Consider the following 12,787-nt stretch of genomic DNA (forward strand, 5'->3'; position numbering starts at 1 on the left):
CTTATGTTTAAGTAATGACTTAATGTTTCTACAACTAGAACAGATCTGTAATCATTAACAAGTTAAAAAAAAACTTTGCTAAAAAGTTTTGATTCAGACAAGAACAACAATCTCCTTTCAGCTGTTTTATCACAATTTCAACTGCACATTAAAACATCCCATTAAAACAATTATTTTCTAAAAATAGTTACTGAAAGATACCTGAGCTTGACTGCTTAAAAACAGAAACCACATGTTTCAAAAATGTAGTTAACTGTTCAGCACTCTTTATGCTGGAGTTCTTGGCAGAAACATCCTCATGGTTCCAAAGAGGCCCCCTTTTCCTAAAAACGGAGAATAGAGGAATTTCCTTGTTTATAACTTTAAGTTTTACTCCCCTAAACTGTGCTTGAACAAGTAGAACAGGTATCAATTGAATAACTCAACAGCAGGTTATGGTCTATTTTTATTATTTGTATATATGGATATGGAATAGTTGAAAGAAATGCATAATTTCAACAATGACTTTCAATAACATCAAATTTTCTAAAAAGTAAAAGATGATGTATTTGTCTATTGGTTACTATAAAAGTGTCACAAGCAAAACTTAATTTGTAAAGGCTAGATTGTGTCCAGATAAGGCAAAAAAGATGATTTATCTGTTCAATGCAAAGAAAACAAGTTACTTAATAAAAATATAGGGAGGGGCTGGGAAGGTGGCTCAGTGGTAGAGTGCTTGTCTTGCATGCATAAGGCCCTGGGTTCGATTCCTTAGCACCACATAAGTAGAAAAGGCCAGAAGTGGCTCAAGTGGTAGAACGCTAGCCTTGAGCTGAAGAGCTGAGGGACAGCGCCCAGGCCCAGAGTTCAGGCCCCACGACCGACCAAAACAAAACAAAACAAAAAACTGTAGGGAAACTGGGGGAAGAATACTGTCCTGTTTGTTCATATTTAAAACTGTTGGGCTGGGAAGGTGGCTCAGTGGTAGAGTGCTTGCTTTGCATGCATGAGGCCCTGGGTTCGATTCCTCAGCACCACATAAGCAATAAAGCTGGAAGTGGCGCTTTGGCTCCAGTGGTAGCGCACTAGCCTTGAGCTGAAGAGCTGAGGGACGGCACCCAGGCCCAGAGTTCAAGCCCCACAACCAAAAAAAAAAAAAAAAAGTTAAAAAAAAACCCCAAAACTGTTGTAGTCTCAAGGCCACCACTGTGGCTAAGCTTATGTTCCAAATGCCTTCAATACCTTGTACACGGGTATGCTATTCACTGCTCGAGGCTGCTTTTCTACACAAATGCATTATCCTTCTCCCCCTCCTCATTTAGCTCAATGTCCAGAGTGAAGGACTGAACCAAGGGACTCACATGCTAGGTAAGTGCTCTACCTTTACACTACATGCCATGTAGCTGGTAGAACACTAGCTCACTGATTTTTTAATATCATCTATAACCACAGGCCTTGGTTTCATGGCTTTCCAGCTTGAATTTTTTTTTTCAGCTTGAATTTTTAAAAGAGGTTTAATGAAAGCTTGTCTAGAAAAACTCTTTCTCAGTATACCAGCCAGAACGGATCACTCCTATTTCCAAACATCTTTTGCTTCCCCATGACCCAGGGCTTTGGCTTTTTCTGTGGGACACCAGATCCCTTCTTCCCATCTTATCTTCTTTGGCGTTACAGTATTTTGCCTAGAGTAGACTATACATAAGCATTTGCTGGCTGGTTGATAATGAAGGAAACTAGAGTATTTATACATTCAGACAATAGTGTATTCTCTTTCGCAGTTAGTAACCAGGCATGATTCACTCTTCTCAGGTATAACTGTATCCATGTAAAATAAGATAGCATCTAACTGCATCATGATCTTCAAAATACCACATGATACCAATTTGTACAAACATGGCTTAACTGTTGGGATGGTAAGAGCTGCAATGTACCTTGAGGTAATGAATTCCATGAGGGTTTTGACTTTTCCATCCTGTTCCACTGAGATGTCCACCTCGTTGAGAAGGGTGGTATGCAGGTGTGAAATGGCAGCGCTGTTGTTTCCTAAGCTGATACTAGAAGAGGTAGAACTTGAGCTAAGCCCTGAGTCGGTCATAGGGGAGGGCTGGTAATCAGGTATAAAATCATTAATGCCTGCTGAAAGAGAAAGCTTGTCATGAGTAACCACACAGAAAGAATCTACAGGACACTTACAGAGCTACCCTATCCATGGACACTCATAGACTATATGGGACACGGAGGGATTCCGTCTGTGTGAGCAGATGTAACCCCGCTCTGCTGATGACCCTCAGAAGCACAATCACAGTAAGTGATTTGTTTGCAGCAGATTAGTAACTTAGCAATCTGCATTTAGCAGGCAGTTCTCTGCTGCCATCTGCCAAAAAACCAATGCAAGTGCCAATTACTTAACATTTTATCAACCTTTATTAAACAAGCCCCTTTTCTGTAATATGAACTGATTTTTAATTCCTTGTGGAAAAGTCTATGTTTTGACTCATTTTATTTAAAAAAGATTTTAGTATCTTTTTCTAATATCTATAGTAAAGCAGCAAATATTATTCCAAGTTATTATTGAATACTATATTCACAAAATGGCAAAAAAAGACTAAAATGCAAACAACCAGCTGGGCGCCGATGGCACATGCCTATAATCCTAGCTACTTAGGAGGCTGAGATTTGAGGATCATGGTTCAAAGCCAGCTCAGGCAGAAAAGTCTGTGAGACTCCTATCTCCAATAAACCAGAAGTGGTGCTGTGGCTTAAGTGGTAGAGCACTTGCTTTGAGCTGAAAAGCGTAGGGACAGCATCTAAGTCCAGAGTTCAAGCCCCACAACAGACAAAAAAAAAAAAAAAAAAAGCAAACAACAATTATGGAATTTTAAATAAAGTGAATTAACATTAAAAAAGCAGTATGTTTTATTCTATTTTTCTTTTAACAATAGTTTTAAAAATCTTACTTTAAACGTAGTTTTAAAAAGGCTACACAGTTTTAAAAGCCTGCTTTTAAAAGTTTCCAAAAACTACTTTTTTACTAACTATATGCTTTTTGGTAAATTATAAGGTTTTAAATAATTTTTTAAAAAGGATAATTTTATTTCAATCTGTTTTTAGCCTGACGGTATGACTGAGTGGAACAAGGTGGGAGCCATCAGGAAAGAACCCGTGGAACTCTGATAGTAAAGGACAACAGAAACAAAAAAAACAGACAGGGAAGTCACTTTTATGCTACAGTCTCAATAACTGGACCTTCAAAATATGTAAGATTTTAAATGCAGCAAAGATAATCAATTGAATATGAATTTTCATGCCCAACTTGGTCATTTTCTTTATTTTGGGAGTGGAAGCAATCTAATATAAATCACCAAATTTCCGTAAATAGCACTCAATCTATGAAGCACTTTCATTGTAAGCTCAACAAACACATTCAAAACGTAAATTTTGTGTAATACGAGGTCCTTAAGAGCAATACAGACCCAAATGTTCTAGTTTAATGAATTCATTAACTGGTGAATAAATAACAAAATGGCATTTAAAACAGTATGATAATAAATAAATAATAATAATTTTAAAAGTTTAGTTAGTATATGAAATGCTGTTTTATTCTAGTACTTCACTGAATTCCATAGTATTGAAGAATAGTTCTTGTTTAAAACTATAGATGTAGAGTAAATAAATACCTGTGAAAGTATAATCTAAGTGTGCAATTTGTTTGACTGTCAGCACCCTGGGCTCATTGAACTCCTTGTTCCTGAGTAGGACAGAAGCAACAGTTCGAATGTTACTGTTGGGTCCCATCACTATTAATAAGTGCAGAAGCAGGCGTTTACAATGTTCATACACCTCAGGGTGGCAGTGATCAAACCCTGAAAAGGACACAGGAAAATCATCATCACTCAGAAGAAATGAGCATACTTGCTGCCAAACTCATGTCAAAGAAAGGCAGAAATTTCCGTCAACCCAGGGAACTGGTTCCACCAATTACCATCTTATAAATGGAGGAATATCTGCATATAGCACACCTCCTCCTTTATACTCAACTGGAGGTTACGTGTAACAACCAGAAAACAGTTGTAACATAATACTGACTATGAAATAGTGAAAAAAAAATAGACCTATTCACTATAGATACAAATCCCACACTTCTCCCAAATACTCCCCCAGAATATTTACAAACATGGTTAGTCAAATCCATGAACCCGGTGAATCATATGTCCACTGGATACGCAGAATATGAGGCATTACATGCCTTATTTTTTATTGATCTCTACACTTCTATAGAAGCCTACTGTCCTAGGAAGAATCACCATATTTTGTTTTGTTTTTTACATTAGTTATATGGGGTGAACATTTCCAATCTTACTTGCACTGTATTATTTTCATAGATGCAAACAATTTACTTACACCAGTTCATCATCTTTTACGCTCCTTGCTAGCCTCTTCCCTCCTTAGATCCCACCCCCTGACAGAGCCCGTTTCTCTTTCTAAGCCCTTCCTCTTGGTTATTAGCTTTCATCAGGCTCTTATGCTATTTTCATATATGGTTGCAATGCATTTCAAAATTATTTATCCTGTCTTTTTATTTTTTTCTTTCTGTTTTCTCTTCTTTCAGATTAAATAGTCTCTTTTTTTGTTGTTCTTGCGGGTTGTGGGACCTAAACTCTGGGCCTGGGCGCTGTCCCTCAGCTCTTTAGCTCAAGGCTAGTGCTCCACCACAGCGCCACTTCCAGCTTTTTCTGCTTATGTGGTGCTAAGGAATTGAAACCAGGGTCTCATATATGCAAGGCAAGCACTCTACCACTGAGCCACATTCTCAGACCCCAGACTAAATAGTCTCTTAAGAGAATCACAGTAAGTTTTAAATTTGTTTCAGGCCCAAAATTCAGTGATGGCATGGAAATTATTCCTGTTATACTATATACTAAATATAAATGCAAAAACTTGAAGGGTAGGCTTTGTGTGTATATATGTGTGTGTCTGTGTGTGCTTGCGCATGCAAGTGCATACACGTGCACGTGCATCCAGCAAGTAGTATAAAATGTCTGAACTGCTAGGTGCCAAGGACCTATGCTTATAAATAATCCTAGCTACTTGAGAGGCTAAGATCAGGAGGATCATGACTCTAGGCCAGCTCCAGCAGAAAACTCCAAGACTCCATCTCCACAGTGGAAGCTGGATTCAGTGACACCGAGGAAGCAAGACCTTACCCTAAAAATAAATAGCAAAAAATAGGGCTGGAGGTATGGGTTAGTGGTTGAATACCAGCCAGCAAGCACAAGAAGATCACTACCTTGATTTGCTGCAGGAAGCCAATCCTAAAAGCAAAAAAGTTTTTTTTTTTAAAGTCACAATAGAGCTCATTTGTTTGTTGCACTTGGAGTTTCAGGTATAATATCACTGTTCAACAGTGAAAAGCACAATGTATTTGCACTTTCCATTCACTCTGGTAGTTTCTGATCCTACAGATAATTTCTGTTTGAATTACAGAATTTTGCCTGAGAGAGTGTACATGTTTTGGTTTGGGGGATTTCAGGGGGCACAGGATAGGAATAAGAATAGGGATAACTCGGGGAGAACATGGATAAGGACATCTCAGCGGTAGAGTGCTTTCTTCGCATGTACAGGCCTGAGTTTGATCCCATGGCTGCAAATAAACATACCTGCGATTGGAAATAAGGCTAAGGTTTGCATGTTGAGTGAAATAAGCTAAACCTAAAAAGCCAAATAATCTCATGTTTGCACTTATATATGGAATCTAGACCTAAACGAATGATGATCTTGAAAGCAGTAATAGTAATGGGGCATAAGTATAAAAGGGAAATTGTTGGGGGATGGGATTAGAAGGACCAGGTAGGGTGAAGGAGCAGTTAAATGGTGAAGAAGATCGAAGTACATTACATATGTAGACATGAAGAAAGCATGATGAAATCCATTTGGTGTCCAGAAAGGTGGAGAGGGAGCCAAGGGAATATTGTAGAGATAGTGAAATTGTTCCAAATACATTGTACATATATACAGAATCATCATAATGTATACTAATTAATACTAATACTATTAATGTATATTAATAGGAAAAAAATGTGCTGAGTGCCAGTGGCTCATGCCTTTAATCCTAACTACTCAGGAGGCTGAGATTGGGAGGATCATGATTTGATGCCAGCCTATGTAGGAAAGTTCATGAGACTCTGTCTTCAAAATAACCAGCAAAGAGCAAGGTTGGAAATGTAGCTCACGTGGTAGAGCACCAGCTGAGCAAGTAAGCTGAGTACACTGGAGGATGAGTTTAAACCCCAGTACCAACAACCAAAAACAGAGGAAAAGAAATCAGGGTGAGAATGACTCCCCCTTAGACTGGCAAAGTATCATGGAAATAATAGAAATGTCTAAAAGCTTTCTTTTAAATGTTCTTTAAATTGTCATATAAACTGAACAATGGAATTTCTTACCTATAAAAATTGCATGAAGAAGAAGATGGAGATAGCTTCCCCATTCCACCTTCACACTGTGATCAATGATCAGATCAGTCAAAAGGATCACCGCGATGTTACACCTGTGACAAAGAGACTATAATCAATGATTTGCCAGATCTGAGGAACCTGGTCAAAGGTTTGAACAAATCATTTAAAGACTTGAGGATTGTATTTAATGGCAAAAATACTTCTCAAGGAAACAAAAGGAATAACCAATGCAGCTGAAGAAACTGTTACAAGTGACAGCTTAGAATAAAAAATAAAGGCTAAGAGGTCCTTGAGTCAAAGTCTTCATTTTATCTTTCAACCTTAAAACCCGGCTCATTCCTTGCCACAAAGTAGGTGTTCAACACAGATTTGGTGCATTGCTAAATTCTGAAAGAATGCAGACATTGTTCTAGTGTGATTTTACTCAGGGGACGTCAATTCAAAATAGAAGTGCTGACTACAAAAAAGTCACATTTTTTTCAGATGTAGTAACTGGGTCCCAGAAAGGTCAAGTAACTATGCCAGACACCCAGAAAAGCAGCAGCAGAATTAGATCTTATACTATCAATCACACAGTTAAAGTACCAAATTTTTTAGATTTCATAAAATGGAAAGCCGTTGGACTAATTTGGTTCAGTATCTCGATAAAGAAGATGGCTTCTATTCTGTGTTGTCAGATAGCAAGAGGAAAGCGGAAGTGCTCAGCAGCAGCATGGCCCATGTGAATAGGAGTGATGCTCTAGTCCACCTGTGAAGAGGTAATCCAGGTGTTGACGTTTCAGGCACGTAATCCACCAGTGGTGACCAGCAGCCTCCAGCTGGTGGGAAGGGCAGTGGCTCTCCTTGGTTATGCTCCATCACTTTCAGTCGCCAATTAGAATAAAGTGGCATTGAATCACCTATCAAAATAAAATGATCTCATTTTCTACACCATCTCATTTCTGCCAATATAAGCAAACTCTAGTAAGACATCAACAACTATTTATAGCATTGGAAAGTGATCAAGTATAATTTCCCACTATTTTGACATGTTTGCTAGGAATACCTGGTACAGATATTATCAAATTAGGCAGAGGGAAGAGACAGAGGTAGAGGTGGGGACCAGGGGAAGAAACAAACAGAGATAGATAGATGATAAACAGATGACAGATCTATCACTGCAGATTCCATCCTTTATATCAAAACAAAATTGCGTTGGTCCTCCTTATGATTGCTCAAATGATGACTAAGCCAGATCACCGTATAGGTGAAGCTGCCTATCTGGCTCTAAATTTCCTGGGCCAACACAAACCCAGCTTGTACAGAAATCTGTTCTACCACAGTCGGGCTGCAGGGTGCAGTAAAAAAATGTCAGGAAATGTGAATTCTGTGTGACATAGGTAAGTCACTTAACCTCTCTGGACCTCAGTTCCATCGTGCACAAAATGGAGATTGGGCCAGATCACCTCCAGGGTTCCTTACTGGTTGAAAAACTTGTGCTTTTCTTCTACCTACCTTAATGTTATAATGAGACTCCAGTGAATGACTCCCTTGGCAATCCAAGCCAAGTACATGTGAGAAAAATGAGAATCTACAGAAAAAAGCAAACCTGTTCAAAAAGAACAGGTTGCTTCTGCCCTATGATGCTTCTTCAAAACCAATTCTACTTCCTTTTGATTCTTCTTAAGAAAAGCATTTGTTTGGGCTTCTTACTCACTATTTAAATTGCTTCAGGTTAGATTGGAACACCACTAGTGGCAGTTATATACATTTTAAAAAATAATTTTCTGGAAAAATACAGTTTATTAACTTTAATACAATCAACAACACATCTCATCAACAAGGTTGTATAAAGACATTTGGAATGTATTACTTTTTTCTTCTTCATAAGATCCTCCAGAGCTGCTACTGTACCGAGATTCTAGTCTGTGATGTTGGCGGTTTAAGTGACTGTTCAGTCCACTGTAGATGTCCAGATGTACATAGCTACAGGAACAGGAAGGGAAGTCGATCACAGTTCATGGTAAAGTGGTATCTGTACTTTATGTTCAAATCTTTAGTGTTTAGAGAAACACACAAGGCACAACATCCTAGCAAAAGTTTATGTTAGCGTATATTAATTTTGATCTCTTAAAAGCATAAGCTTATAGTCAATTATCTATACCTACAGCTTTTCTTAAAGTTGGGAGTCTCCTGAAATCTACTTTATTTAAAACAGGTACTCATTTAGAAAAGCCTTGAAAGGAAAGCAAATGGAAGGATGACTTATTGTGGCTGAGGATGAACCTGGGCAGAGGGCTTTGTGAGATGTGAGTGAGGACCTAGGTTCAGTCTCCAGCAATGGGGGCGTTGGGGCAATGACATTATATTCCACCTTTTCACCTTTCCTCACTGAATATTAAGAAACTGAGTATATCAGCATCTTTACATTTTCAAGGTCAATGTGAAAATTTTTCCAAATGGAAACATTTCTTCCACTGAATGTAACACAAGGAAATACACATTCCAAGGCAGAAATTACCAGTAACTTTGATGACAATCAGTATCTGTCACACTGAAAGGTTAAAGAAGGAAAGAGAAGGAATTACCTCTCCTCTAGGTTCTCTTTTATGGGCTTATTGTCAAGGTTGCCATCTGTGGGAGCTACCATTGTATTGCTACTAGAAGTAGTTCCTGTCATGGAAAATAAAACAGTCCCTGTTAACTTCGAAGATAGAAAAAGACAAAAGATGTCAGTCAAAAACTCCATTGAAATGAAAACAAACTGATTTTTTAAAAAAGAATGTGCTCATAAAGACACAGAAGATAAAGAGACATCAGCAGTACATTATTGGCCGCTTGACAACAAGTAGACAAAGCAGTAATTAAGTGTTACAATGGCAGGAAATGAGGGAAGCTAAGAAGCTTTTATAATGTTGCACCTCCTCAAGGCTGGGGGATGAGCACAGAGCACCTGTAAGTAGGGGTTGACAGCAGTGCTGCAAATAGAATTGTTTGATAGTCTAAAGAGGTACTCAGTATTCTGAATGGCTTGCTTCCTAAGAGTCTTTTGTAATGAGTTCTTTAGAGGGTTTCTGAACCAGGACACACTGAAATCACCTCTCCTACCCTGTACCCTTCCTACCCATTGGCCTTTTGGAGGCTGGAAGACAGTGTGCATGTTTGTGGATAACGTAATCCACAGATAAACATACACACCTTCTACTGAGATTATTACTAATAGTGATATCACTTAGCAAAGGATGCAGTCAATAAGTTCCAGCTATACTTCTAGAGCTGGTAAGGTTTTACTCCTAATGAAAAGACAAATCTAGAATTAGTAGGCTTGCAAGGAAAGCTTCATGAAAATAAATCAGAACAAGCAGCAATACAAAGAAAACAGGAACTTCAGCTGGAAAAAGAAAACTTATGTAACTTATTAGATACAGAAAAAAACTGTGTAACCATGAAACATGAATTGGATACTATTTTAAAAATCCTAATTAAAAAACTCATAGGCTCATTACCTGACTTATGTAACTAACCTCTCTGTGTATCACTTTTACAATAAAAATTAAAAAATTTAAAACAACAACAAAATGCTTAGGAATTTAAAAAAAGTTTCAAGAAATGAAAAACTTCAATAGAAGAGATATTAGGAATCATCTAGAAATTAGGACACAAGGTTTGATAAAAACAAGTAAATTATAAAGACATATATATCTTGATTTATACAATATTATTGACATGCATTTAGTACAAACTAAGCAAAAAAGTTTAACAGAAATTTTGTCTACAATAGCTTAGATATTATAATGTTCATTGGAGATTATTCCCTTATAGAGGTAATTTCTTCAACTGAAAATAATGTAATAAGTGTTTAAGTTATGTTAAGATGTTAGTTTGCTTTATTGATTCCATACCACATGTATAAATCACAATACTTTATACTTTATAATAATGTAACTATAATTTGTCAATTTACTACAGAAAACTATAGAATTTTTATTCAATTAGATTTACTGTCTGATATATAAATATCAAATTATTATAATGGATAGACAAATAATTTATAAAATAATTTATATAAATTTTATAAATTTAACATGCCTATTACCTTAAAAAAATTTCATTCCACAGGGATATTTATTTCTATTTTAATTCACAATAAGGCTTTATCCCTCAAGAGTATAAAACAATTCTTATACGGTCAAATTTTTTTAGCTCTATGAGGATTTGCCAAACCTTATCAAATTAGTTACTATGCATGACTCTTATCTGATTACGATTTCTCAGTAATGGTAAGGAAATGCACTGACACGCGTGAAAACAGACGTGTCTTCTGCTACTAGCCGCAGATTTGTGTGCCTCACCTGAGGTGACAGAGGGGACTTTGCAGCTGGAAGTGATGCGGTAGTAGGGGGGGTTGTCCATGTGAGTGACCCCTGCACTGACAGGGTCCGTCAGCTGTAGCTCACTCACCAGCTCTTCTAGCAACTGCATCGTTTTGTCTCTACCTAAATAAACGATAACTTTCTTCACCTGCACAAAAGTTGTTTGGAAGAGAAAAAAGCAAAAATTTGATCTCATAAATGTGTCCAGATACATTTAATAAAAGTCCAGCTTCCAGTGGAAGAGGAATAAACACAATGTACTCAGGAACAGGCCATCAACAGGCACATAGCTTTTTTGTTGTTGTTGTTTCCCCATCAGTTCTGGGGCTTGAACTCGGGGCCTGGTGCTGTCCCTGAGATCTTTTGCTCAAGGCTAACACTAGCACTTGAGCCATAGTTCTGCTTCTGGTTTTCTGGACATGAGCTGTATGGACTTTCATACCCAGGCTGGCGCTGAACCACAATCCTCAGATTCAGGTTCTTGAGTAGCTAGGATGTACAGGCATGAGCCACCAGTCCCCAGCTAGACACATGGTTTTATGATATTCCTTTGCTTCTTGTTTATAAAAAAGAAAAAAAAAGACAAACTTCTCTATGTAAATTTCTGTTTATGCTTTCAGTGTTTAATAGCATCCTAAAATTCTTTGATATTTACCAAGTCAGCCTGCAACTTCGGGATTTATCTCTTAGTTTGACGTCCTCCTTCTCTGTAGTGAACAAAGCAGCAGAGATGCCATTACAGCAAGGAAGAACTAGAACCAGTCCACACAGGGTGCCCTGTATGGGGTGGAGTGCAGGTCTCTAACTTCTGGCTTATGCCCTCTGCAAAATTACTTGCCATTTTCTCATCTACAGAAGGGGGGCAATTACAGTGCTTATATCATTCAGCTGTTCAGATGGCTGATTTAAGGTTTATAAAGCATTTTATTTCTACTCAAAATGTGGACCTAAACAGCCAGAAACTGCTACTTAGGAGCCTGAGCTCAGAGGACTGCAGTTTGAACCCAACTCAGGCAGGAAAAGTCTATGAGATTCTTATCTTCAATTGACCACCAAAAAGCTGGAAGAAGGGCTGTGGTCAAATGGTAGAGCAGTAGCCATGAGGGGAAAAAGTAAGGGCTAGAACCCAGGCCTTGAGTACAAGCCCCAGCACCAGGGAGGAGAGGTAGGAAGATTAAAAAAAAAATGTTGTTCTAGTAGTACACGTTATCACCATCTGGAACTTGCTAGATTTATTTATTTATTTATTTTTTTGCCGGTCATGGGGCCTGAACTCGGCCTGGGCGCTGTCCCTCAGCTCTTCAGCTCAAGGCTAGTGCTCTACCACTTGAGCCACAGCACCACTTCCAGCTTTTTCTGTTTATGTGGTGCTGAGGAATCGAACCCAGGGCCTCATGCTTGCAAGGCATGCATTCTACCGCTGAGCTACCTTCCCAGCCCCAACTTACTAGATTTATTTCCAGAGTCAAGATCTCCAGATGGCCCATACGTACACAGAAACATAAGCATCCATACTTTAAGAGAACTGCCTAGTGAAATGTTAAATCATATTTAACATCTTCTCATGGGTATTCAGGGATAACTGACCTCACACTGCACTTCCTACCCAAATGGCTCAGTTCACTAATCCTCTGTTCTGTGGATCAGTCCCATCTGAACATGTGGTGTGCACTCCTGCCTTAGGGTCCTTGCTGTGTCTCACTAAAGATCCCTCAGTTGGCATTCCAGACTCAACTCTACTCTCTTCTCCAGAAAGCTTTCACTAACTTCACAAACAGATGTGGTTTGGAGTTCTAGTCCTACAATTGCAGAATTACAGCCCTACTAAAGCCTATATGGCTGTGTGGTTTTGAAGTCATTACTATTCTCCCTGAAAAATTTACCAAATAAATAAGATTTATTCTAAAATGAAATAGAATAATGTAGATAAAAGAGCTAATTGCTTTTGGTGCCACACTTGGCCTAGTTTATTGCAGCATTATTTACCATAGCTAAGATATG

At 38.2% G+C, this 12,787-nt stretch overlaps 1 protein-coding gene across 1 annotated transcript in view; it reads right to left on the reverse strand.

Moving 5' to 3' along the window:
- Window positions 1–12,787, reverse strand: part of Fryl (FRY-like) — a 224,823-nt gene that overhangs the window by 45,758 nt on the left and 166,278 nt on the right. The window contains exons 34-41 of the mRNA XM_013008917.1: window positions 10,766–10,934; window positions 9,002–9,086; window positions 8,287–8,399; window positions 7,183–7,333; window positions 6,423–6,526; window positions 3,657–3,842; window positions 1,911–2,115; window positions 202–323 (exon numbers count right to left, since the gene is read on the reverse strand). Coding sequence (XP_012864371.1) covers window positions 202–323; window positions 1,911–2,115; window positions 3,657–3,842; window positions 6,423–6,526; window positions 7,183–7,333; window positions 8,287–8,399; window positions 9,002–9,086; window positions 10,766–10,934 — 1,135 coding nt within the window. The remainder of the gene's footprint in view (window positions 1–201; window positions 324–1,910; window positions 2,116–3,656; window positions 3,843–6,422; window positions 6,527–7,182; window positions 7,334–8,286; window positions 8,400–9,001; window positions 9,087–10,765; window positions 10,935–12,787) is intronic.

Source organism: Dipodomys ordii, unplaced genomic scaffold (assembly GCF_000151885.1).
Source record: "Dipodomys ordii isolate 6190 unplaced genomic scaffold, Dord_2.0 Scaffold8, whole genome shotgun sequence".
In the NCBI taxonomy this organism is placed as follows: domain Eukaryota; kingdom Metazoa; phylum Chordata; class Mammalia; order Rodentia; family Heteromyidae; genus Dipodomys; species Dipodomys ordii.